This window comes from Bombus affinis, chromosome 7, assembly GCF_024516045.1.
Source record: "Bombus affinis isolate iyBomAffi1 chromosome 7, iyBomAffi1.2, whole genome shotgun sequence".
NCBI classification, from domain to species: Eukaryota; Metazoa; Arthropoda; class Insecta; order Hymenoptera; family Apidae; genus Bombus; species Bombus affinis.
Window position 1 is genome coordinate 1,901,202 of NC_066350.1, and position 27,575 is coordinate 1,928,776.

A 27,575-nucleotide genomic window follows, 5' to 3' on the forward strand; every position below is an offset into this window, starting at 1 on the left:
TATTCGCAAAGGGGCAAAGATACTCGGCGTGTTTACGGCCGTATATATGCGCATACATTTGGCGCAAGACTTTAACCGGGACTCTTGATCATGAGGATGAAAATGAAAATGATAATTTGTCGTATACGAATCAGCAAGTCAAATAGCAGCAAGTTAGGCGGGTTCGCGCCTTTGGCCGCGTCTCGCTGCGCTCGAGAAAGAATGATGATTTTCTTTCGTGGAACAAGCGATAATTGAAATTATGCATGCGTTTCCGAAACACATTTCTTTGTCTCGCTTTTCTCCACGTATCAATTTCATTCTCGTTTCGGATACTTCGAGACTTCGTTCAAACTATTTTCGAATTGATGAAAATAAGAATGAATATGATTTATAATTATTTAAAGAGGAAGGAATTTTTATATCATTTTTAGAATCATTCCATTCGTCACCTTCGTTATGATAGTAAGTAATAAGAAAAAATTAAGAGGAGGTAGAGAACACTTTTAACTTCAGAAAATTCTTTTAGGAATACCTTTTCCATTTGGAAAGGTGCAAACGAGTGCAGCTTGGAAACAGCGTGAGGAAGAAGGTGGATCGCAAACCCCGTTGGCAAAAAGAATCATTCATTTCCCGAGTTATAAAGTTTAAGGTTTCAAGGCTTAATTAAAGTCTACAGGGCAACTTTCGACGAAAATCTCTTCGAAAAGAAATATTCTCTTCGCCGACTCCTCCGTACAGTAAGAAATTCGTTCAACAAGTGGAATCGTAAAACTGTCAAATATATTTCCACGAATTTTACTTGTGAAATTACCGCTTTTGTTTGTGCAAGATAATCAAGAGAATATATCGATTTATAAGAAGCTCTAACTCGGATATTAACTGTCATCTGGTTATTAATTTGGATGTTGTTATTAACTGCAAAAGTTTTTAACCTGACATTTATTCTTTAACGCGATCAAATATATTTTTCATCGTAAACGACAAGTATACGAAACATTATTTATTGGCGAAAAATGTAACTAATTCCGAACACTTGGAATGCTTTCTCTGCTGCAGAAAATAATAAATTAATGGCTGTTTGTTTCGTCGATAATCAATTTCGTTCGTTACACATTTGTGCAAAATATATTTCAAGTATGTATTTAGTTATTGAAATGGAAGATATCTAATAAAATATATCACCTGAATGATATTATCGAAAGTATGGAAGAAAAAGACTGGCTGAAACACGAATACAATTATTTGACTTTCAACAAACACGAATGTGCATATATATATATATATATATATATCGTATGGAAGGTACATTGTTTTGATTTCTCCAGAGTATTGTTTTTTCCGACGGAAATAGGTAGATTGCAGCAGCCGGGAGAACATCAATGTTATTAGCTTTCTGTACAGCTTTACCAATTAAATAAAAATTTGATATATTAAATAACTTCTATTAGTAATTTATTCATTTATCATAAATAGTATTGCAATTATTGGAAATAATATTTTTGTTTTATTTATTCAACTGCATAAATATTTGAGTTCTCTACATCGCTAACTAATGTTCATATTCGTACCAAATATTTGTTATTTTTGTTATGTTAACAACATTTGATCTAAATGCAGATCTATGTCTTGTCATCAATGTCTGTCTCTTGCTCTATATCTTTTATATTTCTTTCCTAAAATATTTACAGACTCAGTCCTTCAATTACTTTATAGATTTTACTTTGCTATGATGCATTCGTCGTATCTTTTTGTTATCGTGAGCTCGAAAAAGAATTAGATTGGCAGTTTGACTTTACAATTATTAATTTTTTGCTTATTCTTCATCTAATTTATCAATAGCTATAGTTTCGATTCCGCATAATCTACTTTCCAAGCTACTGCTATTTTTCAGATGCCTTAGACTGTTCGAACGGCAGTGCCATTTTTCAAATATCTAAATATTGCTTCGAGTGTTAATTTCAAAAAATAAATTTATATTAATGCAAGTACTAAAAAATGGATCTGTCTATGAAAGAGTCTAAGAATAAGCACATGCTACCTTGGTATCGATACGTAGCAGCGATTAGAAGGCCAGTTCACATCGATTGTTCATGATTATTCATGAGTGAAACAAATGTGAAATAACACGAGGATCTACACAGAGTGTTTCAAAATAATGGAGCGAAGGATTTAAAAATTTAGAAATAAACGTAAAATGAAAAGGAAACCGGAATTAATAGACATGAAATGCTTAGAAATATCAAGGAACATACATATCGTATTGACTGACTATTTCGTTAGATATATATATCAAAAAATAAACATCTCTAAGAATTAGCCCTGAAGCACCTGAGAAAAGCTGTTAGAAGGCAGGAGATGATGTCCTGCCAATTGCTCAAAAAATGACTCTCGACCGTGCAACTTCTATAAACTTTATCTATCATATAAACCTATATCCGTAAACTCTACTATAGTATGAAATGTACTTATAATATAATATAATATTATAATATCTGTAATCAGCGGTATATTTATCGCATATGAAACACTCTGTAAAACGTAAAGTGAGGAAACACAGTCGAAGGAAACGGGCCGAACGCTCTAACTACGCCTGAAACAGTCTGGTGTCACAGTTGTCATCGTGTATAGGTACACAGTGAAAGAGAGACAATATGCACGAATTTTTCGCAAGCTATCGTCTGCTATTCTGCAAGCTATTCTTTCTCTTGTTCTTTCTTCCTATCGTCCTGTAATCGCGGGTTCTTTTCACGTCTATCTTCTTTCTTTTCGTTCCGTTTCGTTTCTTTCTACTCTTTTCGTGTGTTTACTTTTTTCTCGCGTGTCTCGTTACCAAGAGGAACCACCTTCCGGTCGACAAGGTCCGGCGTAAAGAAGCCGTAAGGAATGAGAACGAGGGAGGAAGGAAGGAATGCCGCGGAAGAAGAAAAAAGTATGCTCGAAAAGTTTAAGTCACGCGGGCTGGCACGTTTCAGTTCATGTGCAGCGGTTCTATATCGGCTGATGGGTGAAAATGGATGTCGTACAGAGAGAGATGCTTTAGTGATGGTGGCGGCTGCTGCGGTGGTTTTCTTTTTCATAGCTGGCAGTGGTGCAGTTAAATGCAGTGCTGTGAGGTGCAGGCACACGCGCATATAAGTAGTGCAGTAGTAATAGTAGTAGTGATGGTAGTAGTAGTAGTAGTAGGTAGTAGTAGTAGTAGTAGTAGTAGTAGTAGTAGTAGATAAGGTAGTCCATTACAGGCGGACACAGGTTAATGGTAAAATAGTTACCCGGGCCTTGGCGCCGCCAGAGTGATCTCCGCTCGCGGAGGAGGAAGGACTCACCCGGTATCCACCGAGGTTGCTCACCACGCAGGTGAAGGTTGCGTCTCGACCCTGCGAGATCGTTAAGTTCTCCAACGGGTATGTGAAGTCTGGCTCGAGCCCCGTCACTGTAACAATCAATCAGCCATTTTTTTCATAAATAATTGGTCATTTTTTTTAATGCGTGCACACTTATCTTTTGTTATCAGTCAGATGACAGATATAAACATTTACTAAGCTGTATTCATTTAGACTTAGATCATTGTTTATACCTATTTCATTGTTATTACTTATAGTTTACTCCATATTCAAATTTCACAATATAACGACAGGGAAATGTATGGAAATTATTTTTAATATTCAGCGACAAAAATTTCGTCGATGTTAACGATATCAAAGCATAAAATGCAGTGAAAAGAGAAATATGTCAAAAAATGTGTGAAAAAAGAGTAGTGAAGCCCTGATATATGTCGAAAGTTTCCAAAATAACATGTATGGATAAAATAAAATACCAATATGTAAAACGCGCAAGTTGTACATTGTGAAACGGATTGACCTTTTGTTCGAATTATTAAAAAAAGTTTGTTTTCAAGTCGGAGCGCATATATCCATACTCGGGATTAATGTCTTAAATTGATTCTGTGTCGATATCACCGCTCGATTGAATATTACCATGTGTACATACGTTTGTCCATATGTGTTTTAAAACTATTTCACAATGTTATGTTAATTTCCAGAAATGTATAGTTTCGCAAACTACATATTAAATTATTTTCTATTTTTCTTCGTTTATTATAAATAAGAAAAATTTTCCGTAAAGGGACAGGAGCGGTAGCATATTCTTACAAATTAAAATGATTAGATAATAATTAATGATAGAAAAAAAAATGATGGTGAACATAAACCGAGGCTTGAAGAAGAGTCTAATTTCTAGAGACATCAGGTTTCTTAAGGGAATGTTATCTGCGAAGCAAGCAACGTCGAAAAGTTTTACTGGCGCACACTTTGGATGCTTTATCTTCGCTGGTATGAAGCAGCGCGGAAAATTCTGCTCCTCGAGATTTTCATTTTATCTTCTTCTTTTAAAGAGAATTCTACTATCTCTAAGGAAATGCCTTTTTTTAAGCAAATAGCCCCGATTTGGCAATGATTTCAGCGCGAATTTTTCACAGAACAAGGTGTTACGTTCGTAACTAAGAAATATGTTGATACGCGATATGTTACAGGTGCATGGATCATGTTACTAAAGCAAAAATGTCCTTATAATTTATAATACTCGATACAAATGGAAAAATTACCTTTCGATCAATTACTAGCAATTTCTCGTAATCGTAGAACCTTCCAAAACCGTTCAAACTCGTAAGTATGCGTAGCATGTGTAATTGAAATTCACGAACTATTACTTCGGGTTACGAGAAACGAGGAACTGAAAATTTAAAGGATGTAAGGGATTAAAAGGTAAATTCACAGGAGAAAACGTTCAGTGTATAAAAAGTGCTAGAGATAATATTACTCCAACTCGTAGAGAAGGGAGATAATCGTTCGCATAACTAATGTTTAGGGTTATAGATTAATCTTTATTCTTCGCTTTTCTTTCTTTCCCTATACGGGTATGAATAATACATTATTAAAATCTCGGTATGATTAGGGTATTATATTCCTTCAAAATTTCTAGAGAAGGGGATAGGTAAAAGTAAGAAATATTTTCGCGAAAATTTTTCGATAAAGAGAGATGCTTTTTAAAACAGACGAAGAACAAAGGAAATTATACATGATATATATTCATGAACATATCTTAAATCGTAAACACATTTAAAAATATTTGAAATTATGTTTTTGAAAAATATAGAAATTGAAAAATAAGAAATGTATTACATAGACAATTTCTAAAAGTTTATATACGTTTTTTTTTGTAGCAGATGTTACTCATATCGTAACATTTGATTATCACGTTATTATTTGATATTGATATTGTTATTCGATGAAAAGTTAGTAAATGGAGGTGATCGACGATAACAGAAGAAAATTGTAATGGAAATTTAAATGAATGCATATTTTCATGTGAAATTAAATTACAACATTTTTCAATGAATATATGTATATATTATTATATAAATAAATATAAATATAAAAATATAATTATATATATATTAATTGTATTATATATATTTGGTCATATCAATTATATATAATTTCATCGGTGAAAGTACAAACATTTCAAATAACAAATCATTTACCTTCCATTCGTTTGTTTAACAACTGCTTTTTAAAATTACTGATCCGAAATATATAGTTTCAATATATAGACTAATAATTATATATAGAATAGTTATATATAGGATAATAATTTATAGACTAATAATAATATATAGACACGCTACGACATATATTGCAAATCTAAAATAATTTCAAATATACGTTCATCTTTCTATACTGTTATCTTGAATTTGCCAGGTGCTGGCGTCAAACTCTTTGATTCGTTATCCACAAAGTATTTCTTTCGATTATGAAATAAATATATGCGCATATTCATGTGGAAATCTCGTGAAATTGACTATTTTATGTCGCGCACGATAAGATATTACGTTTTATATAAAATGCAGAATCGAATTAACTGTATTTCATGTAAACGAATTTTGTACGAAAATGAACCGGTAAATCGCGAAACGAAATACCGAATACTGCCAAATCTTTTAATTAGAATTTATATCAATTTCTTCAACACCTCTTTTTCCTTTAGATATCCCATGATATCTGACAAAGCATTAAAATATCGCGGAAAATATAAAATTATAACAATTTTCAAGTTAACAGTATCAAAGCATAAGCAAAAGAAATGATGTATCACGAATACACCAAATTGTGTTGGTTCTATGCCATTTTATCGTGTCTTACGATATTGTTTCAATTTCTAACCATCTTAAAGATATAGGTTGTCCCAGTTATGTGGAAAACCCTGTAGAGAAGCGCATTGAGAAGTTCCCGTAAATCGTATTACAATGAAAAATTAGAGGGAAGCTTCAGCGGTATCTCTAACGCAGCTGGAACGACAGTTATGCAATCGAACATATATCACCGGTGAGCCATCGCGAAATAAAGGTGCGCTCAATAAAACGCCGGCGTCGCTTCGGGAAGAAACTGATTCACCATATAAACTTTTTTGCCATTTTCAAGAAAAACGCATACGTGCGGGAATTTACCTCGCGACGAGTGGTTCGCCGCGATACCTTCTAACAAGGAATAGAAAACCGTCATGACGATGGTTTCGATAGTTAGGAATGACTTTTTGTCGCTCGGATTTTCCACAAATACGAAAGTATACTGGTTCATGAAAGTATTTGAACACATACTATAGAAAACTTTTATATTCATATTAACGTGTCGTATGAAATATTTTACAATTTTATTAGTACGGTTATGAGACTATATTGTGAGAGATGATATGATATTAGTAAAGTTTGAAATCTATCTGAAAATGTATATTCCTGCATTAAATTGAACGCCGAATACATACTTTTAAACATTTACATTCAATTATAGATTATTATTTTTCACTCATTAGGAAGAATTTGTGGATCCTATTGGGATAGGCTTTTCATGACACTTTTTGGTGACACATATTTTTTAATTGGCCGGAAGATAAGAGAAAAATAAATGGGAAAGATTTTTTGAAATATCAAATGTCATTTACGTGAATGCAGGTCAGCAGTTTATGACAGTTTGTATGGAAGTACGCAACCATTAAAAACTCTTTCAACCTCAAAAATCATTTCCAATATTTGTTCGCTGACTAAAATTCGGTTACACGTGCACGCACGATAAAGAGAAACAATGCTTGTTTTAAATAAACTGCAAAAATCTTATCTATGCTATCGCATAACGTACATGTATTGTAAACTGTGAACGCACAAAGTGAGCAAAGCTAGCAAATGGAATTCCAAGCAGAAAGCGACGAATTATTTTTTTTAAATGCGTGCCATAAATGTAACGTTCGAAGAAAAATGTCTTGGAAAAAAGATAAAGGCAGGAACATTTGTTCATTATTTTCTGTATAACACAGATAGTTCGATCTTTCATTATATATTGTATGTACAGCTATAATTCTGACAAATGAATTTTAGTCGTTTAACGAGGGAAACATATTTGGATTTTATATTAATTTCATATATCACGCGAATCGGGAATATTTTTTGCTTTCCTTAATTAGTCTTTCAAAATCAAGTACATAAAGTTTTAGATCATAAACGTAAGAAGAAAGATTTACATAGTGTCTCATATCCATAAACGCAAATATTAACGTTACCATTGCCTAAACACGATCTGCAGTACAGCATCTTAAATCAGCAATTACGCGCTCAACCCTGATCGTTCGCTACTTCCGTCTCTCATTACCGATTTCCTCGTCTTGTTATTTTCTTGCTAACTAGAACCAGTTCCGTTCGATATTCGCCTCAAATTTATGCTCTCCCACAAACATGTAAATTTTCCAGTGCACGAAACATCGTTTAAGCTTTAAACGAATAAAACGAGGGAGCAAACTTCGCGATTAATCAATTTATTGCAACAACCTTCTCACACAAATTATTCGATTCGTCGAAAAGGAATGGTACTCGTTTGGATAGGCGTGAGATACGTTTCTTAAGCGAAACACGTGTTGCATAGACGATGTTTCTTGTCAAAAATTTCTAATGAAAATTTCAATGAATCGGGAATGTTTTTAATTGGTCCTTACGATTTCGTGCGGTAGGTGACCGCGTCCTGTGTTAAGCGTTTTTGGTTACAAATTCGTTAAATTTGGTTAAATAAAGTTGGTTACAAATTGGTTAAAAATTTATTTCATCGAGATCCAAGAGCGTGTCGTATGTTTCCTGGCTAAAAACGGTGGAGGTTCATGCGATGATCGCGAAATATTAATATTTAGAATTCGTCTGTTTTGTTCTAGGGATCGTCCAAAATAATTTACGTATTCTTTCTCTGGCCTCCGGCGCGCAGTTTCGTGAAAGCTCCATACAGCTATGCGATATTGGCATCTAAAATATTTCCGTGAACTGTTAATATTGCAACGAGACAACTCAAGGAGGAAAGTTGTTGCTCGTCGGCGTCGAAAATATATAATGCACGTTTCGAATCGATGATCGGAGAGACTGGTCGACGACTAGCAATGCAGACCCACTTCCACCAGAAATTTTAAAGCGCCAATATAATGTTTATAATGTTTAGAAAGAGAGAACATAATGTTTATAATGTTTAGAAATTGATTTTTCTTTAACACTAGAACTACCGATAGTTAACACGAAGCTATTTCTACCAAAACCAATTGAAATGACTGGTCTTAAAAAAATACGCAATAATAGAATATTTTTACATTTATTGATTTGTTACTTTCTTGCAGAAGGAATTCCACGTTATGTAGTACATTTTTGGTATTATTAATTCATCTGGGATCATGATCCCTAAACGAGGATTGACACATTTATAAAATTGTAGAACCAGTCATTTTGACTGGTGTGGTATTTCTAGTATTGGCATTTAGCGATCTAGTGATCGATCCGGAATTTTCCTGATAACTGATATCATCATATAGAACGATACGCAGTGAAAATTTTAAAAACGTGTGGGTAGTTGTATAAAGCGAGGAAAGTGGTTAATTAGGGTTCGATAAACAGATTGCAAGACTCTTTTATACTTTGACAAGTATCAGTCATTTTGACTGGTATTGGTATAAATAGCCTTCATATAAAATTATTTTGAGTTTGCATACATAAAAGACAAAATAAAATTCATTACATTATTCTTTTAGCTATCGTTGCGAAAGTCATTACATTATTGCAGAAAAAATATAACATGAAGTGGGAATTTTAAAACCAGACAATTTGATTAGTGTGGTAATTCCAGTGTTAAACATGACAGAGTTTATATTGTGAGGTCTACGGTAGATTAGCACGCCGTTTCCCCTTTCAATGAAATTTCTACCTGTTTTTAAAAGCAGTTCTTTTAACTTAATCTTTATATTGGTTCTTCCCACAAACCTAATTTAAAAAATGTTCAAAATATCAAAAATATCATATATGTATTCCTATTAACTCTTTCATCGCTAATACTAAACACCTTTAAACGACGCATTACCCACTCAATCAAAATTCACTAATCGTCCCCGAATTGCAGAAAATCGAATAAACGAATAAAGTCCGGTGGTGAGATACGTGGAAAAGAACAATGTTAGCACGCTGATCGATAAAAGAAACAGAAGGGATATCAAATCGCGACTCGCATCGGTTATCAAGGATATCACGCGGTCGGTAATGATGAGCGTTATGTTGTGCGACAAGAGGATGGCAATGACGTTGTACGAGAGGAGGCAACAGAGCCGACTGAATTTTACGAGGATATTTACATGAGCGCAATATTTTATAGAGCACTTAATGCTGGGTCACGTTCTGTCCCTCAGTGGCGAGGCGGCCATCTATGAATCAAAGTACGCTTTAAAGATTTCTTTCTCATACCGCCCTGTGCCACGGATAAGGAACTCGCTCAGGCTCGTACCTTGCCTAGAATATCTTACACGGTATCTCTCCGTCGCTTTCTTATTGTTCCCTTTCTCTCTCTCTCTCTCTCTCTCTTTTGCTTTCTTCCAATTTCCCATCTTTTCCATCTTTTCCATCTTGCAAGAGAAAGCTGGTTTCGTTGCTCTCGTCTCCTCTTTCAACGAGAGATGCTTGTCTGTCTGTTAGTAATGTGCACGCTGGAGGAGAGTGGAACCTTCGTCGAAGAAAACGGAACGCCACTTGAAATTGGAAACGCGGAGAAACGCTAGAGTTGTTACGTTGTCGCGTACGATTTTGCTCGCATTGATCCCCCAACAAGTTGTACACACATTGAAGGTTAGAATGACGAGCGACGCCGAGACTTGGCGATAATTTTTATTAGAGGTTGTACATACATGGCTGAGTGTACATACGTGGTCGAACATTTTTCGATAGGATCAGGTAAAGTGTATTGTATAAGCGTAGTAAATAATTTGTCACGTAATTCTTCGCATTCGGTTATAAACGATTTTTAAACGAATTACGAGCTATGAAATATTTGTACGGTGTGTAAACTAAAACGTTTGTTTAGTTTCTTAGAGCGAAAAATCAAGACGAGTTGATTCAGTGAATACGACGGTAGTTAATCGTAAAACTTAAACAATAGGATGAACGTGAGTAATATGAAAAGATTTATAATAAAACAGACGACGATAGGATTACGGTAATTAGCACTTACAATTACATAAGCTTAAGCGAGACGTGGACCATTAATTCTAATTGCCAGTATTTTCTCTCGGACATTCTCTTACTTTCGCTTCTTAATGCATTGTGGCAGCCGGCTTGGCAATTTCGTCTGTCTGTTTCTATTGTTTAAATAATTTAAAGAATACGTATATTTACCTTTTGAGTGATTACATTAAACTGATCTACATTAATAAACGACAATTAAATATTCTTCTCTAGTCATTATAACAAATCAGAAACAATGCAGCAATTAAAATACATCACATTCTTCAGGTTATCTAGAATCAAAGGATGGAATTAAATTCAAATGGTACGGTAACATTCGATAACATCTGGATTAAATAGCAGTGCAATGGCAATTAAAAATTTGCATCTAGATAAATTATGTGCGTCATAAAGCAACGCATTAAAAAAATCGAACTAATTCGCTGGGAACCTATTGATAGAGAGGGAGAAAATCTGGCGGAATCCCCGATTGCGCCGGTGTAAATATCAGCGAAAGGGTGGTACGCGTGTGTACGCTAAAACGGCGCGCTTTAATTTCACGCGGCGGAACCTCGGCGGCGAATGCAATTACTCTTGCAATCAATTTAGATAACTCCCAGTAGAACCGGCACGTAATTGTTAACGCGATTATCCGGCTCAGCCGGCAAGTTGTGTAAGCTGGAACAACGGTCAAGAAGAAACGCGACGCGTCGCGAAAGGCGCCCCTTTTCACAAGAAAATCCGCCTTCGTTTGTAACGCCGAGGAAAGCGAGCAGCTTCGTCACGTTCAAGAAAAATGCTATTGCAACAGAGGAAATAAATTTTTTCACGCGAGATTGGATATTTTTCTTTAAATTTTTTAGCTGGGCGATACGAAAATATCTTTTATTTGGAGTGCTTTTTCGAATTTTTTAACTGGTATTCCTGTGTAAAAAAGCACAGGATCCTTTTTTTCAGCGGATGTTATAACGTATTTAAACGCATGTTGTATGGATTGATGTTGAATACCGAAAAGCTGATCAAATACCAAGGCTGTGTTGGAATGGTACGTGAATTTACTGTTTAGGTTAGCAAATGCTCGTAGTGACGTGTATCAGCAGCGATACATTGCCTAAAACTGGGAATCGTGAATCTTGATGCTCCTACAATTATCTCTGGAGTAATAGCAGCGCGAGCTTTAATTATTCGATTCATCATGGCTCCTGCAGTGGTAGATTGCTGTCGATAAACGTTCAACGTACTTATCAGCATATTATAGAGATACGTATAGAAGGAGTAATTAAAATTTGTGCTATTATTGCTATATGAATATACAGAACATGAAAAATGGAGGTGTACAATATTTATCGAGTGTGATTCTAGAGATCGAGACAATGAGAAAAGTTCTCCTTTTTCGATTAATATCTGCTTTTGATACGCTTCTTCGCAGTTTTCCAGTCACGCTAACAGAGACATTATTAATTCGGTAGAATGGGAATCACAGTACCGTGTAACTGTTTTCTTGATTAATGAATCTTTTTCCAGTGGTCCGACCGAGGTTTTGACCGGTATACGTAGATTTCGTGCCAAAGAAGCCATCCACTCCTACTATTCTGTTTCCCTTGATTTTGATAAATTCGAAGACGATGCGACGCCACGTAGAATAGATTGCAGTTCCGTGGACGAGTTCTGTCGGAGCGTTTGTTTCGCGGCTATTTATCGTGTTCTCGCTTTTAGAGGATTTGTCCCGCATAGGATAATCATTGTTAACCGTGTGATACGTACGAAATGTAAGTGGCAGCTTGAAAAGGATCAGGATTTGCATTGTATCTAGTGAGAGATTTATTGCGTACGATTATAGTATCCGAAATTGTTAATGGATTGGTGCCCGTTAATCTTAATGTTACAAATGAAAGTCATTAGGGTTTAACAAAATACCTATTATTATTTTTACTTACATGTTTGGACGTACTATTGGATATTACAGAGGTGTTTGTGAAACCGCCACTTTCCTTAGTCTCCAATGTTCGCGTGACACGCGACACGATGCAGTTTTTGTTTTTCCACCGGTGCATTTCCACGCGTATCCGAAAATTTACAAGGGTAATACCACGGTGCACGGAACGATTCATCCAACTTTGCGACCCGTGATTTAATCCCTTGAAACTTGTACGGGGTATGAGTAACACGAAGAATATGAGATTATCGGTGTACGTTTGAATATATTCGGAATTATTTACCAGTTCATTCGTTCGTTTATATACGCCGCTCATTAATACACATAGTTAGGGGAACAAAAAAAGATTGGAGAAGAGAATGAAATTATCGAATTGTTGGAAAGGAAGGTAGCAAAACTTAAAAAAACCTCGATGTTAATCTACTGTTCTATGAATAGCTGCGACTAGTCGTTGAATAGCTTCCATAATTTGGTTACTCGAAGTAGTTTATGTTGGTTTCTAGAGTATTCAATTTCTTGAAATTAAAACAATATTCTAGTGTACATAAATGGCACACATGTAGTTAAACATTTTAGGTTCAATATTTTTTCCTCGGTCTTCGTCGTTATATCGAGCAACTCAGTTTGTCTATCGTTAATAACTACATTTAATATCATAACGTTGGTTTTATAAATTCTTTCCAACTTTATTAAATATATAACTTTTCCAATAACCTAATAGAATTAAAAATTTCTTTTTCCCCTTCGTTTACTACTTCCCAAGAGAGGCTACTAAAATATCCGAATATAATATCGAATAAAACGATATTCGCGTATTTGGCCATTTTGATTAATTAATGGACGACTAACGGATACAACGGACATTTCCGAGATAATATACATTTTATGCCAATGAGATATTAATCCTGAAATTAATAATGGCCACTTGTATTAAGTGTGATTCGTGACAATTAATATGTCTTTAAATAATGAATACAGGTAAGACAGTATCGCGACTACTACAAATTGCAATTAAAATTAATTTGGATGAACGTTGATCCGGTCAACGATCGCAACATTATGTATTTGGTTTAACCAGCTGACAATGGTTTTAATGAGTTTTTCACGCGACACTCAAGGATGCTCTCTTGCCGATTTTAATATCCGTCATAGACACGCACGCGTTTATGAGTGTCGTTCTCCCTACCGTTTGTCATGCAAAATTATTAAACGAGCAAATCCTCGTTCATTTCGAAATGCATGTGTATTTAAACGTAAATATACTACGTTAAAAATCATTCGACGCGCACGTGGAATTTAGTAACGTCGTATATTACATTTATTCGATGTAATATAATACATATTAATAAAATAATTCCACTTTGAAAGTACCGCGTTTTGTTACCCCTGAAAAATTATTATTGCAAAGCATTTTAAAGCACACGATTTTATGGACCTCGTGAAAGTTTAAATCTGACTGATCAATCCTGGTAAATATTAAATATTATTCTAAATATTGTATGTGATCAATACAGTGAATCTTCGTTTATATAACCTCTGTTTATATGAATGAAGTTTTAGTAGTGTTTCATTGACCGAAATTTAGTTGAGTTGCTATTATCTGAATTATAGCCGAGGGTCAATCCACTTATATGAACGTCTAACAATAACATATACAGTGGCTCGCGAAAGCATTCGAACGCTGTAACACTGTTGATAGTTTTTCATCTTCCTTTGCACCAAATGTAAACATCATTGCTAAATGAAAATATTGGTACGTTCACTTGATATTAGGATATCGTTTCAGTAACAGTAACGTAAAAGCACAATAGTATACAAATGCATACCAAAAAGTCTGAAACAAAAAAATGTGAAGGAGAAATAATATTCCGATTACACGAGGACGGCAAATCATATAACGAGGTTGCCGAAATTGTGAACAGAAGTAAGTCCACAATACATTATATCATAAAAAAGTCAAAGAATGAGGGAATACTTGCAAACAAAGCTAGATCAGGTCGAACAAAAAAATTGACTGGAAGAGAGGAGAAAGATCCTACTTCATCCGCTCCTCAACTCGCAAGTACGATAGTTGATATGTTTCATAAAGAAGTTTATCCGGAATTATGTCGACAAATCTTACGAAACAATAATTTTCATGGCAGAATACCGTGAAAGAAGCTATATATTAATGCGGTAAATCATAAAAGAAGATTGATTTTTGTAAAAACCTATATTAATAAATATAATTCCTTTTGGGACAAAGTCATCTCTTCGGACGAGTCAAAGTTTATCATTTTTTGCTCAGATGGTCAAAATTATGTGTAGAGAAAACCAAATACGGAATTAGAAATTCGACATTTACATCAAACAGTGAAACATGGAGGTGTATCGGTCATGGTGTGGGAGTGCATGGCTGCCAGTGGCGCCGAAAATTTGATATTTACTGATGGAATACTTGATAAATATAAGTATTCGAATATTTTAAAAAATAACCTTAAGGAAAGTGTCCGTAAATTAGGATTATTGGAAGATTTCCACTTCCAACAAGATAATGATCCTAAGCATACTGCTAGAATTGTAAAAGAATGGATCGTATATAATACACCACACATGTTAATTACTCCATCGCAAAGTCTAGACATAAATCCAATTGAAAATTTATGGGCTGAAATGGGAAAAAGATTAAATAAATTTCAGATAATCTCAAAGCAAGTACTGAAAGATAAAATTATAGAAATATGGAATTCCGTTGAGTGTAGTTTTACAAAATCATTGGTTTACATGGAACGTCGATTCAGACACACTATTGCTGCTAAAGGTGGTCCAACAAAATATTAATATTAAATAATTTAAATACTTTTGTGAGTCACTTACAGTGCGTGTTTCTAATAAATGTATCATGACTTCTACCTAAGTTTTTGAATCCTTTTCAGATTTTGCTGACATTATCTGAAGACTTCCATCTTCCTATTGACATCTGCTTGTTTAGGCAAATTACTTTAGTGTACATTCTTTCGACCATTCAAGTTTGCATATGTAAGCGTTCGAATAATTTCGTGAGACACTGTAAACGTGTGGCATAAAGAGGCACGTAATGCACTCTCATGCTTCGCAATTGATATAAGTTTGCAACGATATTACATACACATGTGCGTATTTCAGAGCAAATGTTTCGTAGAATCCTCTTATGCGGATGCGAATCCTTATTAATTGAATAAAAAATTATAAATGGTGAGCAGAGCTAAGTGGACTCCTATTATATGTATATATGACCTCGTTATACGAACTAGCTTGTCTGCCGAAAGGTTCATTCTAAACTAAGTTCAGATTTAAATTAAGTTCATAAATAAATATACATAATAGAGATAAATATAAATAGCAATCGTTTTAAGTTTACCAAATGCATAATGATATGACAGCTAACTGTACTTTGTTTTTTGATCATCATTTTTGTAAATATTATATTTGATGTTGCAATAATTCTAATTATGTAGATTTTAACGATCAAAATATTTCTAAAACAGAATTATAACTTTAAGCATTTAGCTCGAAGAGAAATTGTAACGATGTATGGATTTGAGTCTTTTCTGTGTATTTTCACTGTAATAAATATTATAGAGCTGTCAACGGGGAGAAACTTTTTGCTCATACGTGAAATAAAATACGGCTGGTTCAAAAATATCTGTTCGGCGTTGCAATTTGTTTTTCGTCGAATTTCCATTGTCAAGATTGATTCCCCGATGGACCATGTCCGTCGAGTGAACGTTCTCCAGAGGGTAAACGGACATTCCAGTAATTTCAATGACCATCCGTCGTATTCAAACACTAATTTAAGCCGTACGAAGAATTCCACCCTCCCTCGGGCGCATCTCGCCGTTTTTCTTCATTTTCCAGAAAATGGACCAACGCTTGTGATTGAAAGTCTTTGTATTGCTTGTTATTTACACGAAAGTAATTTCAGTCGATGCAGATAATATTAACAATTACATATCTTCAAGGAACTGAGAATCCCTTGCTTTCTGACGATCATTTCTCTGACGTATTTATCTTCAAAAGATACATTTATTATGGCATTATATGTATATTAATTAAGGCAGGAGTATGTAATTATCCTGTTCAGTATACAATCAAATTCTTATACTGAAAAAGATGGATTCTGTAGTACTGAATAACCTACAAGAAAATTTTAATTTGCGGATAGTAATTTTCTTAAGAAATAATCTATAGAAATATCAAAACAATATATTTTATAATAAATTCTACGATATATTCTAAACTCTTAGTATTATAGATAAGAATATAAAGAACAGTCCATAATTCAATTTCACTGTGCTCGATTTCACCGGAAACAAATGTTGGCCCTTCGAGCGGAAGCGGGAAACAGTAGGGCGAACCAAAATTGAACCGAACGAAATATTAGTGGGAATCTATCAGGATTCATTAAGCGGCCGCGAAACATTACCAAATGGTCAACAGAACAGAGAACGGGCAGCAATTCACTTCCACCGGCCGAATTCATGGTTATTTTAGCAAATACTTCTTGCTCTCTTTCTGTCCTTTTCTCTCTCCCTTTTTCTCTCTGTACCACTGTATTCGCTTGAAATCGCATTAAGAAACGGAAACGATGAATGGAGGATGTTTCGCAACAACGCGAAATACATTGAATAAATATTAGCCGTGCACAAGTGTCGTTGGAAAATATTTTGAAACGGTCGAAGCGGAAGAAAAGCAAACGGGACATCGTTCCCGCCGATTGCTAAAATTGATTCCTCGCACTTTCATACCGGAGCAAATAGCCGGTCCGACGTTTACTGAGAAAATACGAAGGTCAATACTTTTCGGACTGCAACGGATGGAGCGGCTTCTGTATATCATTTTGTCGTATAATCGCGTCACGAGTATCAACTTATTAGCCATGATCGTCCGCGGTTACTTTCTGCTCCTATTTCTTTGGTGCGACACTATGGTTTTGGAGCAAGATATCGTGAGATGAATATTACTATCACTGGTCCAATAAAGAATATTTGGAGAAAATAGCGTACCTTCGACCGAGCTTTACGCTTTCAATTCCTAATCACGTACAATTTTTTTCAGAAACGGCGCTAACTACGTTCGAACACATCCACGCTTAATTTCGTTCAACAGTGCTTTCAATACCGGCACAAAAACCATAACGAGCCTGTTCACAGTTTCGACACATCCGCAATTACGTGGCCGTTAGTAATGTTGGCAGACGCGTTCCTTTTCCACGGAACTTCTTTATTTCTGAAACTTTTCGCACCCAGAGTCTCTGAACTAGCCTCGGGAAAGTCGGAAAGTTCGTGAAAGTCAGTATAACGAGTGATCTTCTATTTCTCTACGTCAGCCAGTATTAAGAAACACGTGTTCTACAAGAATTCGTGTACGTACAATATTTAAACAAATTGAACATTTATACTCGTTTCTGTAATTGCTCTATAACATATATTTGTTTGTCAAGAAACCTTTTAGGTTTTATTTTAGTTATAAGTTATAAATTATGAAGTTTATTGAATTACTATTATCCTTATACTTTTAGAATCTAGCTTCGTGTCTTTGATCGATTAGCACGTGTCTTCAATAAAAATTGATGGTGTTTGCAATATGCTTAAATAGATGCCGTATCAAACTACTAAGATTATATTAAGAAATGGTCACCTTAAGAAACTTTCAATTTAAAAAGAAAACAATTTTCCTTTAATCTAAATTGCCTACCTACCTCATACAATGGTGATTGAATTATAATATAATATTGAAAGGCAAACATTTAATTTCATCACCTACATTTTAATAAGAATTTCATGAATTAATATACAGGTATACAATAAAAAAACAAGCTATCAAAACCAACCCCTTCTTCAGTGGTACGCCAAAACATTTCTGAACCTGGACAAGATCCGAGAGCAGAAACTGGGAAAGTTGATGAAACTCGTGATAACGAGTGATTCCCTTCGTCTCTTTCCTGCCAAGGAACATCAAGGAGCACGTGCTCAGCAAGAATCGTCAGTTATTTTAACCCTGGCTCGTGGCCGATAATTGTCGCTGCGAGCTACCGTAGGTGGAGCGTGGAAATGTGGGGACGTTTATGACCATCCGTGGATAGTCGTATAACCGACAACAGGGAGAGAGAGAAAGAGAGACAGAGAACTAGATAGCGTGAAACAGGGAGAAGCCTGGAGTAAGAACGTGAAGTAAAGGAAGTGGGAAAAATGGGTGGAAAAAGAGAAAGTCATTCAAGACGAGAAATCGAGGAAAGGGCAGAGGCGAGAAAGTAAGGAAAAGCTAAGAAAAGGGGAGGAAAAACGAGAAGACGAACGAGAAGGACGTGTAAGAAAAGCAGAGATGGAGAGAAGGAGAGGATGAAAGGAGGCGGTGTGATGGGTCAAGGGTCGAGTCGTGTCCCCGGGTATAAGGAGTCGCAAGCGAATAACGTGCTATCCCACGTCTCCCACGGGGATCTGACCACCGTGGCCATCGTTGGCAGCAGAGTATTGCTGTCGATCAGCTCTGACCCTTCTTCAAACGTTTTCTCGGCTGACCCCTTCTTACACGTCTACTTTTCTCCCGCGAGTACTACTAGACCCGATGTCGTTGAAACAAACTCACCAACGAAAGTTGACCGGTCGATCCAGCAGCCGGAAAGGAGCCAAACTGGATCGTGTTATTTCACCGATGTTCGCGCACTTAACACTCGCGCCGTTGACTTGGACTTTCAGGGATGGGAACTCATCCCTTTCTTTGTTTCGTCTGCGACGGGACCGTGGTTTCGATGGGTTCGATTTTCCCGAACCTCTGAACCTTAATGATCGAGCATTTGCAATTACTTGCGATATTAACGATGAAAGTTTGTTAATTAAAATTTTCGGTCAAAATTGGAAACTTATTATTGTAGGCATTATACGGTTTTTGTTGAACTATGGTTATAGTAGATGCGTATTCTAGCGAATTGACGTTCTAATGAATGGAATATCCGAAGATCGAGATTCATACACTCGTAACATATTTAATTGCTTCGAAATATTTGTCAGAATCCGGAACACGTATTTATCGTAACCATAGCCATATGCAATAAATGAACTATGTACGTTAGAACATTTGACGTGTTATGAAACAAACCAGAAAATTTGACGCATATTTAGATTACAAAAAAAAATGAATTGCACCGCAATCGGATTGTTCGTTGAACACACGATTTATCCAGGTTTTCCGCAACTTCGTTACCACAAACAAGAAAAATAATCTGAAATCCGATGGTATGAAAATGCGACGCGACTCAGTCAAAATCTAGAAATTCCAGTTTTAATGAACATGATAATAATTCTTGCGCATGTCTGGGTCGGCCAGGAAGACAGAGAGGAAGTGTACACCCGGCCCGAGTACCGAAGAAAGGAAAGCACAGAAAGCGTCACGTATTTCAATTTAAAAATGCAATTATCTCGAAACGGTTGCCGTGATTGCCTTTTTGCTTATCAAGGTGGCGGGTATAAAAAGAAGAAAAAAGAAAAAAAGAATCAGGAACTCCCATGGAGAGAATGAACTAAGGAAAGAATGGTACTGGCTATGAATTTCGAATGTAAATAGAATCGTAACATTACGAACGACGTACTGGGAAACTTTTAAATGAAGTCAATGAATAAGCGATTGGATGAACCATATTACTTTACGTGCGATGCTTCTAATGAAATAGAGAAAATTCTAATTTTTTTACTTGACTGGTAGAATGTGCTGTCATCATATGACTGCAACAAATTTTATTATAAAAATGAAACGCACAACTTGATAAAAAACACACTTCATAGGAAGATAAGAAGTAGTTATTGTACAAAGCCGTGAGATTGAATAGAAAGACCATGTTAGCGATAATGAAATAAGTTTTATTTTAGAATGTCACTCCAGCCTAATTTCCTTCTTAATAATAATTATCATTGTGGAATAATCCAAAATAATCGAGATCAGTTTCGAACTCTATCAACGTTCGTCTATTCGTTTCACTTGCATGATGGCTTCTCAAACACAGTTTCCGTGTGGGCATGCATACCAGACGTTGATCGCGCGATGATCAAGAACGAGCGAGGCGTAACAATTCGAGCTCGCGCTGACGAGGTATTTTCAATTCCAATGGCAGCGTTACGCGACCGCCTGTACGCAACAAAGGTTCAGAAACAGTTTATTGGTTGTTTCGTCTTTCTTGTCAGTCGAGATACCACATGACAGATCCAGCCAGCCAATCCGTTTCACAACGTATCGTGCTCTGTGTGCTCGCTACAAAAGCTCGCAATCCACCCTACGCAACCTCCGTTCCGATGGTTCAACCAGTCTCTGTTTCTCTCCCTTTTTCTCCTCTCTTTCTCTCTCACTGATTCGCCCTTGTCAATTTTTCCTCCTTTCATTTCCATATTCTTCTGTTTTCCTCGTTCTCCGTTTTTTCCCATTCGTTGTTTTAACAAGCGTATTTTTACATCGCGTCACATCAAAAAGCGTTTCATGCATATAAGCACGTGTAATTGAACATAGAAACATTGAAGGGATTTAAATTTCAATCTTTTCCCGGTAAACCCGACAGCTTTTCTCCTTTTTGCTTTTTACTGTTACGTTGGCTGCGCGGGAATAACTCTGGTTAACCGCGTGTAACGCATTCGACGATTATTTGCGTTAAAAATTGTACCTACAGGAAGAAAAAGCCAAGATAAATGAAATATTTGAAACATTCGCTGCGGTTATGCGTTCGATAGACGCACGTGTTACATGTTTCGCTTTTTTTCCTCTTCTGGTTCTTCTATCTTCTGACAGGAATAAACCTTTAACGTCTTTTTTTTTTCATTCGAATTGCTTCGTTTAGAATTGATAAGACGTTGTTTTCTTTCACACACACACACATGTACATTTTATTGCCTTTATCTATATGTAATTCCAAACCTAAATAAAAATACAAGATAAATTAGGAGCTCGAAAAGTGGGCTGCCACGAAGAAAGAAAGAAAGATGTAAGCCATTACATTTTCCTTGTGTACTTTTCAAACAAAAATCATCTACATCGTAACATTAGACTTTCTGAAATTTAACGTTCCAGAATAAATCGATTTATAGAGAAAATATAGATAGTTGATCGATTAAATCTGCCATCATAAATTACTTGTAATCAGTTTGTTTTATGAAAAGATGCTTGGAACAGAATTCGTTTGATATCAATGGATTTTCGTTCTATTTTCAGTTATATAATGTGAAATATTTAGTGAACATCGAATTTGAAATATTCTTTTGCATCATGTATGTTTAATAATTAACCAGAACATTTGTATCATTCACGAAGGAAAAAAAAATACGACGATGTCGATTGCAGTTTCTCATTCGGATCTGAGAAATAGAAGGAAAGTTAATATCTAGTCGGAACGATACGAGCTTGTGAAACTTGTGTGCGTCGTTCTTCCAATTCCGATCCTCGCTTATAAACATTCGAAGAAAGCGTATTTCGTTGTTTGCGATTGTTCACCCGCAAAAAGAATATCGCGATCGTTCAATGTAAAGCACGAAAGCCTCGGTCCCAATGCCGAACGAGTTACGTCTTTCTGTGTACTCGTCCTGTTTAACGAAGGTCTCGTTTACGACTCGCTCCGAGCTTCTTTGATGTACGACGGAAGATTAGTTTAACAACTAAGGAATACAAAGTCTTGGTTTTCTTTCCGATGTAACTCGAAAAGGTGAATGGAATTGGTTCTTTAGATTGCTTGAACGAGAATAGAAACGAGGGAACACAAATAAAGATTTATGCTTTACTATCTTTTATTCGATATAGTATAATGTATACACGATGTTAAGAGAAATTAATATAATGTTAGGAACCGTATAATAGACGCTGTGTTGTATTTTATTTGTGGTTAAGCTTGTTACATTAAGTTATAATTTTCGCATATGTTCTATATCGTGTCGTGAACTTAATGCGAGTATATTTAACGTCAATTTAATATCAACGATTTTCTCTGGCTTCTACAAGATTCTAAATGTTATTTTAAATTTCAGAGCTACCGTTATTGTAGGTATTAACGACGTAAACATTTCATTCTCAGACAATAATTTCTTGAAATTATTCTAAACGCGCAAAATCACTAGATTTGTTTCCAAATGAAATTATGGTAATTACGGTATGGTAATATTGTTCTATTGTTAACAGCTTGGTTAAATTATATCGAATGGTTATAATGTAATGTCGGGTCGAAATCAACGAAACCACAACAAAGTACGGACGCGTTCAACAATAAGATGCAAGAACAGAACGGTGTTGAAATAGAGTTTGCGACCCAGTTACTTTATCTTCTTCCTTTACGGCGTAGAAAATGAACTTTCGAGATCAACTGAGCAACGAACATCGAGAACTGGTTCGCGACAATAGCTATGAAATTACTGTGCATAAATATTGTTCAACTTTTTCGTTGTTCGACGCGTTACGGGATAGCTTTTGAAACTCGTAAAAGTCGTCGAGTCACTCAGTAAAATGAGATTCATGAGAATCACCTGGTGGTACGATACTTGAAGATCATAATTGATAACGTAGGCATTACTTGGTGTTTTAAAGAATCATTTTATTACATCGAAGAGATGTGACGATTTTTTGAAATAATTGGAACAGTACTCTAAAAAATAAACGTGTTTGGTAATTATCGAAAAAATTGGAATGTTTATTTATTTGAAGATTGTTAATTGGAACACGCGCGTTCCTGCATACTAGTTTACATTTCGAACGTGCCTGTTACTCGTTACAAATTGCAATCACAATTTGTTTCGCCGTCCTAAATACACTTATGCGGTTAGAAAAAAATATTATTATTATTAATAATAATATACTTAATTTATAAATCCTAGTACAATAACCACTATACTGGTCAATAATCAGTATTAGAAAATACAGTGCACAATCAACGAAGTAAACTAGTTTATCGAGATAAAAGTAATCAAGAAAGTTGGAATACCAATCGATGAACAGACCAAAGCTACAGAATAGACGCTTCAAAGGAAATTTTCCGTAGAATGTGTGTTAAACTTTGGTTTCATACACGTACAAGCAATAATTTGAATGCGATTAAAAGGGGGAAAGAATGAAAAATAGAGAAAGAGAGAGAAAAGAAAATAAAGTATAGTCTGGGACATTTACAGAATTACCAGCAGTTACACAGATTGTAACGAGGTCAGCGGAAAGCGAATGAAAAGTACATTAGGATAAACACAAAAGTACATTCTTTAAGCAGACCGAGTGACGTTGAACAATCGTCTCACCCCTCACCGAACGACCCAGTTACTTCGTTCTTCTTTGTTCGCCAACGTAAGAAATGATGCTATGCGAGCTTTGGAGCAACTGCACCCTGGGCGCAATACGTGGTCGGAATGGTACTCGTGAAATGTTACCGAAATTTCTCATTCCCGCCGTTAGTTAACGACCGAACCTGCCTCCTACGCGTTTCAAAGCTGTTGCTTGCTCATCATCAATAATAGCACGGCACGAGGAATACAAATGTGAAACGTAAAAAAAGTTAACGGTTAAACGCGTGCGCGCGTGATCGATAACGAACCTTCTTCGTGGTATTTGCTACAGATTATTTTTCCTTTCTACTAAATTTCTCTGGATAATTTGAAATGGTAAACTCGTACATTTTAAATATGGCGCTTGCTTATGGAAATTTATATATACCTAACATCTTGACAAGTAGGTATTCGTATTATGCAAATTCAAGGTTTGATAAGGGTGCATCCGTGTATTTTTCTTCCTGCCAGATTCTACAATTTTGTGAAGCTTGGAGAACTTGAAGTATTTGTAGTATTATAATAAACTACTTTGTTTCAAACGATGAAAATTGTTTTAACGCGATAGAATATCTACTCGTATCGTTGATCGTTTCAGAAAAAGAACTGTCATAAATATATTATCTTTTCAAAATATTTGACGCAAAGGCGCGATAAATCCTGCTTTCAGCTATTTTTATAATTAGATTGCATATGGAGAACGGATGTGAAACGTGCACTTTTAACTGGCTAAACATCTACGTTTAATTTAAGAAGGTAAAAAGGACGAAGCTTATTACGACAGTATGTTTTAATTACCTGCTGTAAACGTCCCTTATAACTGGGAACTAAAAGGTGAATATACGTAGGTTTTCATCGCGAGAACGACATTAAACGTTCATAAGTATAAACGGACAACCTTTGTCTTGCTTTGTTTAATAGAAAAAAATGATTCACCGCGTAATTAAAGACGACTCGCGTTGTTCTGTGATATACATGTGTACAGGTATACAAAAATAGGTGGGCGTTTCGTTCACGAGACACTGCACAAGTTTACTGTGATTTTGTTTCCGTAAACTGTATTCTCTTTGCAAAATAAAAGTCAAACAACCAACGTGACCATTGGTCTTCTTCGATAAATTTTATCTTTTAACTGCCATCAGATTATTTATCTACGCAAAAGAATGCGAAGAAGAATTACTCGCTACAAAGGAGTTCTAACTTTGCAAATTTCATTTGAAGGAAAATCAAACTAATGACATTAATATCTACCATAGAGATATTTAACACGAGAGTATTTCATCCTTCATTCTTATATTTTTGACAGCATCTTTCAATTCTTCGAAGATACAAACTTTTAATAATTAAGTTACATATAACAACATATAAGATATTAATTTTCCGAAGTCTATGCCCTCTTCTTTATTCTAAATTTAAAAATCCTTGATTTCTTTTGGTGTTACATAAATTTAGAGATACGTTAGTCACAATGGGGAATGTTTTACATATGCGAAGTTCATGAGGGAATATGAGGATCAATGGATAACTGTTGCTAGTAATCTACTACTGTATCCATCATCGCTCGTGTATCATAGTCGAGCGTAAATTTTGAGATGATGCGACAGTTCCCTGAGCTCGGTTGAGACTAGATTATTAGCTAATTTTGTTTGTTTACGAGGGAACAGCAAAGCGCATTCCAGTCACTGTAAGTGATTAACGAACAGCCGCGCAATTGCTACATTGTTTGGCCGTCAAGGTTGACAAGGCAAACACATATTTCGAAATTAGAGTTTAGTACAAGCGAACGTTTCTGATTCGTTGATAAACTGCAATCCCTTTTGTCCATAATGCTCTTCCATTCCGCATAGTTAAAAAGAATTTTACGAATATAATCAACGAAGAAATAGAACATCGTTACGTTATTCTCTAAACGAGTAATGTTAAACGGCATCGTAGAGAGTAATTTGCAAGTGTAATTAGTAGAAAAAATTTCATTATAGTATTATGTTTATAGTAGCAGATATTAAACGCTATATCACAGTTTTTAATACATTTTTTTAATGGAAATTTCGTACTGCATTCCTCGGTGGTATATCTACATTAAATACAACTATTTTTCGTTATTCCTTATTTATTACTATTTCGCCCCTTAATTACGATTAAAAATCAAGTTACAGTTGGTAATAAAAGCCTAAACACAGTTACTAAACTCTATTTTTGTATAATTAGGATAGTTTAGGTAATTCGTTCGAGAAATTTTCGCAACTATCAGCCCGGTGTAATGCGTATAATTACAGATGGGCGTTATTTTAAACGTAAGCTTTGTAATTGCCAGGATAACGATCTGAAAACTTGCAAATTCGGCATATAACAAACATTTAAACTTGTCGCGCGACGTTAAAATTAATTGGAACAATTTCATGAAATTATCAGATAAACAGGTGCTCCACGGTTTAAAGTTTGTACCAGGTGTTCCGAAACCGGAAAATTAAACCACCATGAGTTATACATCACTATATCCGCGCGCGATTTTCAGTTTCCATTGCGGCCGACGTAAACACCATGCGATAGAATTGCGCAACAATTTTCTCACTGCGTAGATATAAATTTGCATATAAATATTTTAGTAACCTGCAATGGACTTCTATTTCGCGAATTTTGATTAACAAAAGTTCATGATAGCTTTTAACATTGAATAAGTATTCACTTATAGGTTATAAATTACATATAATCTACGAATTTAAATCTGCCAGTTTTATGAATACTTCGTTAAATATTTTCGGTTATGGACGGTCAAAATTCCATCCAAATGAAATGGGCCTAAAAACCGGAAAAATATTTCCTCCAAACTTATTTTAGTATCGAATCCATTAATTGTTCATGTACAGATGCACTTTATCGTACGTACGTATTATTATAAATGTAACAAAAATTCAGCCGAGAGATCACATTTAAGTCTCCAACCCTCTCATTGAAGCTTTTTTGTCGCATATGTGCGTTTGACGTCTCGAGGCGATTCATTCGATCGTGCAACTTTATAACTTTATCGCTATCAAACAATCATCACCCTATTATCGCGAGCACGCATTATCATTAACGATTATCACCGTCTCTGCATATTCCTCTAACGATCCAACGTCAAACATGATTTCATTCACGCGTGACTATGTACGTGCGCATCATGGACCTCTTGAGATAACTATAACTGTATATCAATGTTATATCACGCTGCATGTTGGACATATAAGCGTAGCTGCTAGCAGGAGGTCTGACCACCTAAGGATACGTGAATTCTATGTTTGCACGTTTCGAGACGAGCGAGCACAAGAAGACACGCATTGGTTCGTTCATCCGAGCGTGTGCCCGCGTATGTGTGTGTGTATGCAGCATCGAAACGGAAGAAGAAATGGGGGAAAGGTTGGAGTTGATTGGGTGTAAGCAAACAGGAGTTCCTGGCCAGGAAATCCACTACTTCTGTCCGTGTGTCCAAGCATCATCCCACATGTCACGCCACGCTCCACGTTCCGGCAACCTCACTCCAATCCTCCACCACGTCGTTCTTCCACTTCTGTTTCCGCTTCCAATGCCATTGGGATTCTTTCCGCTACCTAGCACGTCCTCGCATTTATACTCTTTCCTAGATGGCAATTTCCCTTTTTCTGTTGCTCTCGCTATTTCTCTATTTCCTTCTCTCTCTCTCTCTCTCTCTCTCTCTCTCTTCTTTCACCATTTTCTATACCTTCTCTTAAGAATATAAATTTTCTTCCTTTTTCCTCTATGTCTTCATTTCGTTCGTCGCTTCCTCCTTATTTCTTCTTCAAGTTTCCAT

At 35.7% G+C, this 27,575-nt stretch overlaps 1 protein-coding gene across 4 annotated transcripts in view; it reads right to left on the bottom strand.

Moving 5' to 3' along the window:
* Positions 1-27,575, bottom strand: part of LOC126918375 (lachesin-like) — a 227,293-nt gene that overhangs the window by 89,557 nt on the left and 110,161 nt on the right. For 3 of the 4 annotated variants that reach the window (XR_007711314.1, XM_050726228.1, XM_050726229.1), the window contains one exon: positions 3,252-3,412. Coding sequence is in view for 3 of the 4 variants with exons in the window: in XM_050726228.1 (XP_050582185.1) it covers positions 3,252-3,412 (161 nt within the window). In the remaining variant the exon portion in view is untranslated. The remainder of the gene's footprint in view (positions 1-3,251; positions 3,413-27,575) is intronic. The other variant, XM_050726230.1, reaches the window with a different exon arrangement.